A 14,222-nucleotide genomic window follows, 5' to 3' on the forward strand; every position below is an offset into this window, starting at 1 on the left:
CACTAAAGTTCCTCAAACTAAAGTTCCTCTCCATATATGTTTAACACACACACAAAATGTCTGGTTTGATATTTGATATTGATGTTTATTCTGAGGAGTTTCAAAGAATGGAAGAGTTTGAAGCTCAGGAGTCTGATTGGCTACTGACCCACAGTTATGAAGTCCATCAAATTTGAAAAAAGAAAAGAAGTATTCAGACCTTAAATTTCAGAACTTTACAAGGATTATGTTATAATATTGTGTTAACTATTTAATCCTTTTTAAACAATAATAATAATCAATTATATGGTACTTTCTATTGGGACATCCCAAACATTAACCCCTACATTTTGGGAAAACAATACTTTTTTAATTGTTCTTTTTTTTAATTCATTTTAAAGTGAAGTTGAAAAATTTCATGAGTAATCGTGAGTTTTATTTCATTCAAATACATAAATTAAAATAAATAAAAAAAATAACTTTATTAAAAAAAAATGGTCTCACATTTTCCACAATACAGTCAGTGTGGAACATTAAGGATTGTCGCTGCCCATTTCACATATTTTCTGCAATTAAGTAAACTGTTGTAATGAAAGATATTATGATTTGTGTGGACAAATGTACAAACGAGCTGTGTTTGCTTGCATTGCTGATAACTTGTCAGATCAAACTTTTAATAACAACTTTTCTGGCAGGAAAATAAAAGACAGTGTGTTTGAAGTCAGTTCAGCTAAAAAGCTAAAAATGAATAAATAAATAAATAAATAAATAAATATGCACGGAATATGGGTCAGTGATGTTTCCTGACTGAAAGCATACTGAAAAAAAAAGAATCTTTAAAAAAACAGTAAAACGTCCAGCAGCAGGGATGCAAGACAAAACCTGTTAATTAACAACAAAAGGATGTTTTCTCAGTGATGGTAAAAATCTGTAAAATTAGAGTCGTTTCAATTCTCAAAAACTATGCCATTTACTGTAAACAGTTTCACCAGCAGCTAATTATTCTGATGTATAGTATATTTACCAGAATAATAACAGTAACAATTAAAATAAATACAAATATCATATCTGTGAAACAAAGATAATTAGTTTTTGTGATTTTACATTCTATTTCTGTAAATTAACAGCAGCAGTGATAAAATGCAGTATATCACTGCTGTCGCACAAACACCTCAAATCTCAAAAATAATAACTTTACAGGAGAAGAGAGAATGTTCGTAAATTTGTATGTAATTTAATGGACCAATTTTTATTATTATTATTGTTTTGGGGCATTTCTATTGGCCTGTTCATCATGAAATTTTAACACATTGTAAAGAGTAACATCCTGTCCTGCACTGCCCCTGTCTTCTTCTCTTTCTCCCCTCTTGTTTACCTGCTTCAGTTTGTTTAGGCTTCCTTGCTCCACCCCTTTGCCCTGCCCTTCGCTTGTCTCTCGTCTGTGGCCCCGCCCTCTCATCAGCCCCAGGTGTTTCTTGTTTGTTCTCCATGTATTTATTCCTGTGTTTTTACCCTTGTTCTTGCTTGCCATTGTTTAGTGTTTGATGTTTGTTTTGAATGTTCTCAGATTCTTGGTTCTGTCTTTTCTTCTCTGTTCTGTTCTGTTAGTAGTTCTTTTAGTTTCTTTGGTGCTTTTCTAGTTCTGCTTTTTCTTTGTTTCTGTTTATTGCTTGCTGCCTTCACAGTGGACCACAATAAAACTCCCAGCTTGCACTTGCATCCTGCCTCCTCATTTCCCACCAAGTAATGGGACCATCACAATGACAGCATTTTTACTTTCATTTTTTTTGACAGCGTATATGCTTTAGTATCTTTAATTGTATATAACAAACATCCAGGTACTATAGATGTTTGTTTTATATTATTTATCACTTAATAAACACTTCTCGGTGTTTCTGGTGTCTACAACTTGTAGTATTTCAGTGTACATTGGTGAAGAGATTCTTCAATAAAATATCAGAAATTATTCATATAAGAAATGTTTCCAATTTTGTATTGTATGTAGGAGTATGTGTGTGTGTGTGTATATATATATATATATATATATATATATATATATATATATATATATATATATATATATATATATATACACATCTGTGCTCATACATTAACGTACAGGTAACACCCCACAAAGACAGGAATACACATTAGTGTGTGTGTGTGTGTCCAGCCGTATGGTCAGCATCAGCTTGTGGAACGAGCTGTACTCCACAGGGACAGTGCAGGCCTACTGAATGGCTGTTGCCACTCTATCACTGACAACAAGAAAAAAACACCTGCGCTCGTATTCACCAACACACACACTCACATTCACTCACATTCACAAATACACACACACACACACTCACATTCACAAATACACACACACACACACACACACATTCACAAATACACACACACACACTCACATTCACAAATACACACACAAACAGAAACAGCACACATGAAACACTGCATTCATATTAAACCTCACACTTGTTTTTATTTACATTACTACAGAGTCTCAACAATGGATGTCTTATATTATGACATCTGCACACACTGCAGGCCCCATATGTTTTATATATGAAAGTACTTATATGCAATAATAATATAGGTATGTATTTTAAATATGTAAGTACATATGTGTAAAAACAATATGCTCCATATGTATTAAATATGTTCATGTATGCAATAATAATAATAATAATAATAATAATAATAATAATAACAATAATAATAATAACAATAACACATACAAGTATGCCCCATATTTATGTGTGTCTGTGCGCATCACTACATAGTTTTGTAATATGACCTCTATGTGATATATCTATATTTATATGTATATATATATATATATTTATATGTATATATATATATACGTACCTACAGTCATAGGAAAAGTTTGCACGCCCTTTGTCAGATGACATTGGACAAGTGGACATAAGTTAACACATCCTCTACAGAGCACACTTTAATACACAATTACTGTGTGTTTGCTAAATTTAACATATTTGGGAAAAAAGCAAAAAAGGTGGCATATTTTCATTTGTTATGTTTTATGTCTAATATTTATTATATATTATATTTTATATATTATAAGTGCCTATATGTTATAGTATGTTCTATATAGATGCATATGTAAGTGTCTAAGTATAAAAATAATATAAGCTATATGTATTATACATATGGGAGTCCTTATATGTAACATATGTATATGTAGCTGTCCAAAAGAATACAAGTATCTCCAAAATGGTAAGTTTACAGCAGAGGGCAAAAACGTTCTTTACTTTTAATGTAAGTTAATGTAAAGATATTTTACTGTAAGTAATTTTAGAGCATTTCTATTGGTCCACTCATGACGAAACCTTCACAGGAGCTAAAAGACAGCAATCATGTTCAAATGAAGCAGAAAACTAAAAATCAACAAAAATGGAGATACATATTTTTCTTGGACAGCAACGATATGTATAAGTAATATGCAACAGTCAATAGTGAATGGAATATGTGTATTTTTATGTAATGAGAAATTTATAAGTGTAATCTTAAACATAATCCTAACTATAACACCAGTAAGCAAAAGGAATAGTTTTGATTTCTCAGTTTTCAAAAATGAAGCATGTAGCGTCCGCTGTGCTCATGTTGTAAGTGACTGCTCTCATTTTTGTCCTGAAAATGTACAAACACACACACTTTTTCCGTCTCTCTGTCTCTCTCTCTCTCTCTCTGATCCGAGCAGGCTGTTTAATTAGTGAGGCGGTAACCGCTTTATAAAGATTAGCCGCCTCTCTGAGGGGGTTCGTCTCCAGTGTTTCTGTAAGTGCCTGTGAGACGGCTCTCAGGGGAGACTCCGGCAGACGGAGCTTTACAGCAGCATATGCTCTCCTGGTCCTTCCATGGCTCCTCCTATACATCGGCCGTAAATGCTCGCAGCAGCCGCACCACTCTTTGTCCTGACTCTGCATTAGTGCTCCTCCATAATGCCTCTGCTTTTGGCAGCCTGGCAAGAACAAACACTACAAAAGACCTTAAGCGGCACAGACTAAGGCCACGAAGCAGCTGCGAAGTTTTCACCCAGCAGCAAACAGTGACTGCACACGCAGCGACACACAACCAGGACTGCACACGCAGTGACACGCAACCAGGACTGCACTCGCAGTGACACGCAACCAGGACTGCACATGCAGCGACAAGCAACCAGGACTGCACGCGCAACCAGGGCTGCACACGCAGTGACATGCAACCAGGACTGCACATGCAGTGACAAGCAACCAGGACTGCACACACAGCGACATGCAACCAGGACTGCACACACAGCGACAAGCAACCAGGACTGCACACACAATGACACGCAACCAGGACTGCACACGCAACCAGGGCTGCACACACAGTGACAAGCAACCAGGACCACACACGCAACCAGGACTGCACACGCAACCAGGACTGCACACACAGTGACACGCAACCAGGACTGCACACGCAACTAGGACTGCACACGCAGTGACACGCAAACAGGACTGCACACACAATGACACGCAACCAGGACTGCACACACAGCGACAAGCAACCAGGACTGCACACGCAGCGACAAGCAACCAGGACTGCACACACAGCGACAAGCAACCAGGACTGCACACGCAGCCAGGGCTGCACACACAGTGACAAGCAACCAGGACTGCACATGCAACCAGGACTGCACACGCAACCAGGACTGCACACGCAGCCAGGGCTGCACACACAGTGACACGCAACCAGGACAGCACACTCAACCAGGACTGCACACGCAGCGACAAGCAACCAGGACTGCACACACCAGTTGCTCTGATTTACATACACACTGGACCCACTATGTGCTCTTTACCTGCAGTAGCCTTACTGTTATTTTTCTCTTTCTACTATTATTTATACATTTGTCTTCATGTTATTTCACAGCTACTTATAATGTCCATATAGTCTCAACCCTGCTGCTGTTTACTGTTCACAGATTGTACTCTAAATTGGGGACTTGCTGAAAGTACAAACTGCATAATAACACACTGCAGATAATCTCTCAGTGAGGGGAAGAACAGAGTGATGGACGTTGTTTCATCAGCTTTGAAACAGGTAAACTTTCTGAGTCACAGACTGAGAAAACTCTTCAACAGGTTTAGAGGGAACTGTGAGTTACAGAGCCAGGAAGAGTATGTGCGAGAGAGAGAGAGAGAGAGAGAGAGAGAGAGAGAGAGAGAGAGAAAGAAAAGTGAAGAGAACAGAAAGAGAGAGTAAAGCAGAGAGAGTGAAGACAAGAGAAGAGAAGAGGAAAGAAGAGAAGAGAAGAGAAGAGAAGAGAAGAGAAGAGAAAGACAGAAGAGAACAGACAGAGAGAGTAAGGTGAAGAGAAGACAAGAGAAGAGAAAGAGAGATTAAGTGAGAGAAAGACAGAAGGGAGACAGAGACAAAAGCAAAGAGACAGAAAGAGAGAGGAATTAAGGAAGAAAAGAGAAGGGGAGTGAGGAGAGCGAGGTTAAGAGAGAGAAAGACAGAAGAGGGGAACACAAAGAGAGAGAGGGTAAGGTAGAGAAAGAAGAGAAGATTAAGGTAGAGAGATGGGGAGAAGAGAAGAGAAGAGAAGAGAAGAGAAGAGAGAGAGCGTAAGATTAAGAGAGAAACAGAAGGGGGGCAGAAAGAAGAGCAGGGCAGAGAAAAAAGAAAGAAAGAGTGAGAGAGAGGCAGAGCAAGGCAGAGGAAGAGAGAAAGAAACAGAATCAGAGGAAAAGAGAGCAAAAAGGAGAAAGAAAGAATGAAAGTAAAGAGGGAGAAAGAAATGTAATAAGAGAAGAAAGAGTGAGGAAAGATAGAAAAGAAACAGAAACTTCTCTTCTGCGACAGTCGTCAAACACTTGCACACTGAAATCATCCTGATTTAACTCGAATGCTTTGGCTCCGCGTCTTTAATAGGTTCAGACTTAAACTGAGCAGAACACACATTTTGCTGAATGTCACACAGTGAAACCCTCAGTGTTAATGAACACAGTACAGCACTGAACCCACTGACTGTATACAGTGATTTACCACTGTATCAGACACCCTCTCCTGTAGCGCCACCTTGCTGGTGTCCAGTTAGAGACTGTAGCTCATGTGTTGACGCACAGTTTGTGTTAGTCATCCTCTAGTCCTTCATCAGTGGTCAGTTCCTCTACAAGCCTACAAAGTAGGGCTGAGCAATATGACAATATGTTGTTGTCATTATGAATTATGTCACGTTGGGTCACAAGAAGGTCTGAGCACATTGTGGATATTGACAGTACTTAAAAAAAACACTGACCAACTGTTTGTTCCACTACAAACAGAGCACAACCGTTTAATTAGATTTAGTGCAGTAAAACGCTGGTTTCTCTTTATCGTGTCTTACAACTTATCAAACCTTAGGACAACTAAATCTAGTACAACTAAATCTAGTACAACTAAATCTAGTACAACTAAATCTAGAACAACTAAATCGTGTGATCATGTGTTCAAGTATGTTGAGGTTCTTTGCCACATCAGCCACCCCTACAGTACTGTGCAAAGTGTCAGAGACACTGCGAAGTGTTCTTCAGATTGATGGAGAATGTGTTCTATATGGTTCTATATAGAACCTTTTGAAAAGGGTTCTGTATAGAACCAAAAAGGATTCTTCTCTCATTACAAGCTTGATTTTGTAACAATATCAGAACTCTTTCTGGTGTCACACAGAACCTTTTCAAAAAGGTTCTACATAGAAACATCTACAACACATTCTCCATCAATCTGAAGAACACTTCACAGTGTTCATGGTCCTATATAGAACCATTGTCTTTACTGAAGAACCTTGGAAGAGGCATTTTTTAATGACCGTTTTGGCTGAAAATTAAATTAATGATGGTCTCTAACTTTTCTTAAAAAAAAGATGGCTCTTCAAGGGTTCTTTAGTACAGACTATGGTTCTATATAGGACCATGAACGCACAAAAGGAACATTTCATGCTTAAATGGTTCTTCGCATGGTGAAATCGTTCTTCAGATTGATGGAGAATGTGTTGTATATGGCTCTATGTAGAACCTTTTTGAAAAGGTTCTATACAACACCAAAAAGAGCGAATGTGTCGTATATGTTTCTATATAGAACTTGTTTGAAAAGGGTTCTATGTAGCACTAAAAAGGGTTCTTCTCTTGTTACAAGCTTGACTTTGTAACAATAGCAGAACCCTTTTTGGTGCTATCTAGAATCTTTTCAAAAAGGTTCTATACAGAACCATGTAGAGCACATTCTCTATCAATCTGAAGAACCAGTTCACCATGCAAAGAACTATTTAAGCAAGAAAATGGTCCTTATTGTTTATGGTCCCCTATAGAACCATTGTCTGCACCAAATAACCCTTGAAGAACCATCTTTTTTCAGAATGTAGGCTTTTTCTCTTGAGTATATGTTTTCTGCTTGTTTGTTTGTCTGTTTTGACTGTAAAATGTACTGAAAGGTGGTCTCTGACTGTACACACTGTACCGTGTATGGTAGGAGTTTCTGATAAACAGTGCCGAATGACTGTTTACAGTCCTGAATCCACTCTTACAGTTTTATTCGGGCCCAGCTGGACTTATATAAACACTGTAGGTGTCAACGCCGGAGAGTTGTTTTTTTTTCACTCTACATCTCTTCCTGGAGAAAAGTGACTTTCTCAATCGACTGGACTCGACCTCTGAAGTTTGAGGGAAAAGATGTGTGTTTGTTTGTTTCTTTTTTCCTCTCAACCCACCTCCCTTCCATTTCATCCTCTCTCACCATCCTCTCTTCCTCCACATGCTTTTAATGGCCACCCGGCGTTTGGGGCAGTGACACTCTCTTTGTGGAAGTCAGACAGTTTTTCTCGGAGAGGCTAACCCTTCGGTAATTGTGTTTATCTGACTGAAACTCGGTCCGTCTCGCCGGGGAAAGCGAACGCGCGAGTGTATGATGGAGATTGCTGACCTCCAGGCCACACGGTGACCCTTCTTATGTGTCTTTTTTTCAGTTTTAGGAGACACAAGACTGAGGATAACGTGTAGCAGGCCTTACCTGCTTTCATACACACACACACACACACACATGACCACACTGGATTATTTTAGTTGCGCAGTAGCTGGGTAACGTGTTGAGCTTTTTATAGGTCATCCGTTAAAAGTGTGCGCAGGCTTGTCGGCTGTGCCTTCTGACCCGCTGCTTTTATTCACACCAAAAATAGATGGATACTGCAACCATGGTCAAACGTTCAGATTAGAAAAGCAACCAGTGATGCATTTACAACCTTTATGGTACCTGAACACGCTACACTTCCCAGTTCCTCGGTTTCTATGACTGTGGTTTAGCAGTGAAGGGCTAAATGCGTGAGAACCAGAAGGCCAGAAAAAGCAACACTGACCTGCAGTCCTGCCCTCAGCTTTGACCACTTTGGTCTGAAACTGACAGATTGTGTTTCAAAAGCTGCTGAAATTCCTGCCAGAGTTGCAGGACTTCGTGCCAGTGAAAATGTGAGCAGAGTAAAGGAGACGTCCATCACTGAGTAGCAGCATTTAATCTAACTGGTAAATAGCTACATAGAAAACAACAGAAAATTAGTTCTTATTGAAAACCTCTTAAACCCTTAGGGCCAGTATGCTGGCCCACACTGTGGTTTCACATGTTTACATTGTTGTTATGGAATAATTCTTTTACATTACAGAATAAAGGAGCATTCAGATGATGCCTTTTCAAACTCTCACAAGCGCAATACTTTTCACTGAAATGCACTAGCCTTCGTGTTTAACCCGTCTCACAGCAGCCAAAACAAGCAATTTCTTCCTGTTTTGGGGGTCTTTCATGCAGTGTGCATATTTGCTTTAAACACATTGATGCAATGTATGATGGAAATGGGTATAATTACAGAACTATGCAAAAAAAGTATATTTTTTATTGTGCTATTTTGTGGAGAGGTGTGAATTGTTTTCACAATTGTTCTCACTCTTCCTCTTTCACCCCTCATTGCTCGCTAGCAACATAATGAGTGCGTTTACATGCACTCAATAATCCGATCATAATCGGATTTCTGCAGTTATCTGATTATTCAAATGGTCATGTAAACAGCACACTGATTTCTTAGATCAGAATAAGGTCTAGAAATCTGATTAAGTAATCCAATTAAGAGAGCTAGATTAGAATCAGATTTAAACTCTTACTCTGATTTCTTTCAGGTTTCTCAGTCTGCGCATGTGCGAAGAACAGGCCGCAGTACCGGAAGTAAGCGAGCAGCGTCGCCGCGAGACACAACAAAACACTTTTGAAGCGACGCTGAAACCAATACATGCTTAAAGAGATGAAGGATTTAAATATTCTTCATCTTCTAGATGACGTATGTTCATGTTCAGCTGAAGAAAAAAGCCGCGGCATGAAGTTTGAGTTTTACATTACGTTTACGTCACATATTTTTCTGTGAGTTTACTGGCCAGTTGCACGGCAGAAATCTGATTACTGTCTGACTCATGTAGACCCGAGTTTCCCCATTATCTGATTGCTCAAATGCATGCAAACATGTTGATCGGATCACTGACAAATCTGATTTTTTGCAGTTATCAGATTATTAAGTGCATGTAAACGCACTCACAGAGAGCCAACAGTGTCCTAGTTAATCTGATAACAGAGTTATGGGGGAAGATGTTTTATTATTTATATTAATTAAAAATATACTGGTCACTAAGAGGAGCTGTGAAAGAGGCTACACTGCATGTTTGAGTTAAATCTATCAAATTTTCTAATCAACATGGATGATGTCTTCTCTTTAGTCCATCATCCAAACTGGAGGAAGATCTTTTTGAACCGTAGGAGCTGTACAGCACTCCGCACAAAGATGACTACAATCTAAATGTAAAAAGGATTTTGAGTTATTATTATTATTATTATTATTATTATTATTTTATTATATATGTTATTTTCTAAATGTTCTAAATGCTCTACTGTTTACCCACTTGTCAATCAAATGCTCAGAACTGCACCCTAAGAAACACATCCTTCTTCTTTATAAGCGCGAGATGCATCACCTGTTTAAAAAGGCATTAATACCCCCTAATAATTCTTTATTAATTCTTTTTTTAAAATTCATAATCAGTCTTTATTATAATTGGGTTCAAAATAGTAACAAAAATAGGGATGTTTTAAAATATATTTATCATGTAAAACACATATTGGACACTGCTACTTACTGAATTATGATTCGGATAAGTTTGCCTACAATAATGACCAATAATACTACCAATAATACTAACAATACTAATACTAAATAACAATAATAATAATAATAATAATAAGAAGAAGAAGAAGAAGAAGAAGAAGAAGAAGAAGAAAAAGAAGAAGTGGGCACTTCTGAATGTCGTCTACCACTTCACCCCTACAGACACACTCATGATCTCTATGTAAAATATTAGAAAGCTTCAATAAGTGGAGTGTAGTAATAAATATACAGTCAAAGTAGTTCAGATTACTGTAGTGATCACTGAGCTTCAATACCCTCATTAACTGCATTTAACTGGGCTCATCATTAAAACAATTATTTCATTTAGGCCTCAGTTTAATGATATGTGCTGTATTATTATTATTATTATTATTATTATTATTATTATTATTATTATAACTATAACTCTCCTCTCTTTAAGAACTGAGGGAAGCCCTTTAGACATCACTTACACAGAGAGTGGTGTTATGACATTAAGAGTTGCTTTAATAACTATAATAACTGTGTTAAATGATTGATTAATAACTGTCTTGTTTCTGTGAAGCTGTGTTTTCTCTCGTGTTACTTTCACAGCGATCAGATGGAGGAGTGGGATGCAGTTGGAGGAGCAGGAAGGGCTGAAATGTGGAGAGAAAAGCATGTGCTGACAGTGTGGCGACGCTCCTAATGATGAATTAATAATAATAAAGGCGCTCCAGGCTGTACATACGGCAAAACCCTCAGAGCGCAGGAGCGAAAATCCCAACCCCGGGAATACCGGCTGAGTACGGAGGCTGATGAAGAGCGCAGAGTAACGAGGCTCGTCAAGCCCATCACACACACATACAGACATACATACATACATACATACATACAGAGAGACATACATACAAACACCCCCCTGTACCGAAACTGTGTAGAGTTTTAAGCAGAAACCCATTCGGACCCTTTTCTACTCTGCGCTGGTGAGAAACAGAGCCGCACTCCGCTTCACTTCTCTCTGTGTGAGCATCTGCTCTCTACAGCCCTCAGCAGCAACGGAGCGGAGAAAAGAAAAAAGAAAAAAGAGACACAGACAGGAGCGCATGTACGAGAAGAGGCTATGATCACTAATGAAATAAAGAGAAACTCTCAGGGGAGAGAGAGAGAGAGAGAGAGAGAGAGAGAGAGAGAGAGAGAGAGTGTAAATGTATGTCAGAAAAGAGAGGGATAGACAACAAATGAGAGAGAAGAGAGATAAACAAAAAGAGAGAACGAGGAGGAAAAAAGATGGAATGTATAAGTAAAAAGAAAGAAAAGGAGTGAAAAGCAAAAAGAAAGAAAAGGAGCGAGACTGAAAAGAAAAGAGAACAATGAGAGAAAAAAGAAGTAAGAAGCAGCATCATAGAAAGACAAACAAAAAAGTAAGACAAAAAAAACAGAAGTAAACAGAAAGAAAAAGACAGAAACAGATATAGAAGAGAAAGAGGAACAACGTGAAAGAAAGAAAGAAAGAAAGAAAGAAAGAAAGAAAGAGGAAAGAGAGGAAACAAACATAAGAGTAGAAAGGAAAAGAAAGAAACAGATGAGAAGAGAAAGAGAGAAGGAAAGACGGTAAGAACCTCAGAGAAAGAGAGACCAAAAAGCAGGATAAAAGAAAAAGGGAATACAAACAGTAATACAGAGAAAGAAAAAAGAAGAAAAGAGACAAAGTAAGAAAGAATGAAAGAAAGAACCTCAACGAAAGAGAGACAAGAAAGAAGAAAGATAAAGAGCACACAAATGTAAGAGTAGAGAGGAAAAGAAAGAAACAGATGAGAAGAGAATGATAGAAAGAAAGAAGGCAAGAGAGAAAAAAGACAAGAACCTCAGAGAGAGACAAAAAAGAAGGAAAGGAAGATGAAAGACAGAATACAAACAGTAATATAGAGAAAGAAAGAGAAAAATTAAGAAAGAATGGAAGAAAGAAAAGGAGAAAGAACGCTAGAGAAAGAAAGACTGAGGAGTAAAGGGGATCACACTGACTGCTGCAGCTGGACCCGTGTGTGAAGCTCAAACCGACCAGCAGAAGTTTTTTCTTTGAGCCCAAACTAAAAGCCTCTGATCTGGACACACGCCTGGTCTGCCTCACCTGTCCGTTCTTGCACAAGTCGGCCCACATGCTGGTGCCGTCGCCGCCTCTCATCAGGACGTGGTAGATGAAGAAGTAGGTGCCCGGCACGCTGCAGATGAACTTCCCGGAGACGCCGTCGTAGTTGTTGCCGAGGTTGGTGACCACGTCGTCGAACTTGAGGATCTCGTAGCCCTCGTGGGGGTTTTTGAGTCCGGCGTAGAAGGCCACTCGCGGCTGTGTGTTGTAGGTGACCGTGCTGATAGCTCCGTTGCTTCCAGACCCCATGACGCTCCGACCCCGGTCCCCTCGGTCCCCCGGGGGCCCCATCGGACCCGGTGGGCCTGGCTCTCCGGGAGGTCCCGGAGGTCCCGGGGGTCCCGGTTTGCCCGGCCGTCCCGGCTTCCCCTGCGGCCCCTGGACGAGCGTGGAGGGCGGGAGCAGGTTGGTGCTGCTGTGGTCGGCCGCCAGCGCCTCGGCCTCGGCCTGAGCGGAGGAAGATGAGCCTGTGCTGGCGGTTCCCGTGGCGACGGCGGCGCCCCCTTTGCTCAGGTAAGGGTCACACACCATGCGGCACGTGCCAAGCATCTCATAGTGGCCGCTGCTGCTGCCGTCGGCGCCCACGGAGCTGACCAGCACTGGGATGAGCACCACCAGCACCAGGACCAGCATGACCCCGACAGCGGCCGCCACCAGGGTCTTCCTGCCCAGGCTGAGGCGCGGCAGCGGCTGGGCGGCCAGGGTGGGTCTGCCGGGGGCCGAAATTTTGACTGCTGGACGGGGCAGGGGGGTCTGAAGACTGAGAGACAGTCCGGGTGGGTGGAAGGTGGGTGGATGACCAAAGGAAAAACTCTTAAGTTCCTCGCTGGATGGACTGCAAAAGGAATGTGAATGAAAAAGACAGTCTGGATGGGAGACGGACGGGAAACGCTCCTCGCTGGACGACTGCTGGAGAAAGAGACAGTCTTGGAAGGTGGTCTGACGGTCAGAAGCTCTAAGATCCTTGCTGGACGACTGCTGGAGAAGGAGATAATGAAAAATACAGGTGCATGCTGTACAGAGTGAATGGATGGATGGACTGAAAAAGAAAAATTCTAAAATCCCTACTGAACGGCTGCTGGAGAGATGGAGAAGACGAGTGAAGTGAAGAAGCTCTAGGTTCCCGAGAAGTGTGCTGAGGAGTGCGTGAGGGGGAGAGCGACGCACACACACACAAGCGCACTCGCTCCAGCGCTCTCCAGCGCTCTCTCTCTCTCTCACTCTCTCTAGGTCTCTCTCTCGTTTTCCTGCACCCTGCTCCTGGCTGGCTCGCTTTTTGCTGGACTGGAGAAGAGACTGAAGTCTTGCGCGCCTCCTACATCCCCGCCCACACGCCAACACGCCCCTAAAATAAAGTCAGTCCCAGCGTGGGGTAGGGAGAGAGAGAGAGGGAGAGAGGGAGAGAGGGGGAGAGAGAGGTGCAGTCGCATATAGCTCTGCTGTGGGGGAAGAGAGTGGCTGAGAGAGAGAGAGAGAGAGTGAGAGGAGTGAAGGAGAGAGAGAGGCTGGGTCTGTTTGCAGAGGCGGATTCTCAGATGGAGCGATTCATACTGACCCTCCCTCTCTCTCTCTCCCTTTCTCCTCTCTCTTTTGCTCTTTCGCTCACTCTCGCGCTCTTTTGCTCGTGCCGTCCTCTCTTCGCTCCTCTGTTACAGCGCTACAGCCAGAGAACCGAGGAGAGCAGAGAGAAAGAAGAGGACAGAGGATGGAGAACAAGGAGCAGAAAGAGAAGAGGAGAAAAGATGACAAGAGAGGAAAAAAGAAGAGAGAGGCAGAAAAGAGGAAATAAGAAAAGAAGGGGAAGAAAAGAGAGGAAAGGAGGAAAAGAGCAAGAAAAGAGAAGATGAGAAGACAGGAAAAGAAGAGAGCAGGAAAGAGGAGAGAAGAAAAGGGAGGAAAGGAAAAGGTGAGATTAGA

General features: G+C 41.0%; 1 protein-coding gene across 1 annotated transcript in view; it reads right to left on the reverse strand.

The window, feature by feature from the left end:
* Positions 1–13,551, reverse strand: part of LOC118821805 (C1q-related factor) — a 54,768-nt gene extending 41,217 nt beyond the window's left edge. Inside the window, exon 1 of the mRNA XM_036590533.1 lies at positions 12,288–13,551. Within this exon, the coding sequence (XP_036446426.1) occupies positions 12,288–12,938 (651 nt within the window). The 5' untranslated portion in view covers positions 12,939–13,551. The remainder of the gene's footprint in view (positions 1–12,287) is intronic.
* Between the last annotated feature and the right edge of the window lie 671 nt (positions 13,552–14,222).

This window comes from Colossoma macropomum, unplaced genomic scaffold (assembly GCF_904425465.1).
Source record: "Colossoma macropomum unplaced genomic scaffold, Colossoma_macropomum, whole genome shotgun sequence".
Classification (NCBI taxonomy): Eukaryota; Metazoa; Chordata; class Actinopteri; order Characiformes; family Serrasalmidae; genus Colossoma; species Colossoma macropomum.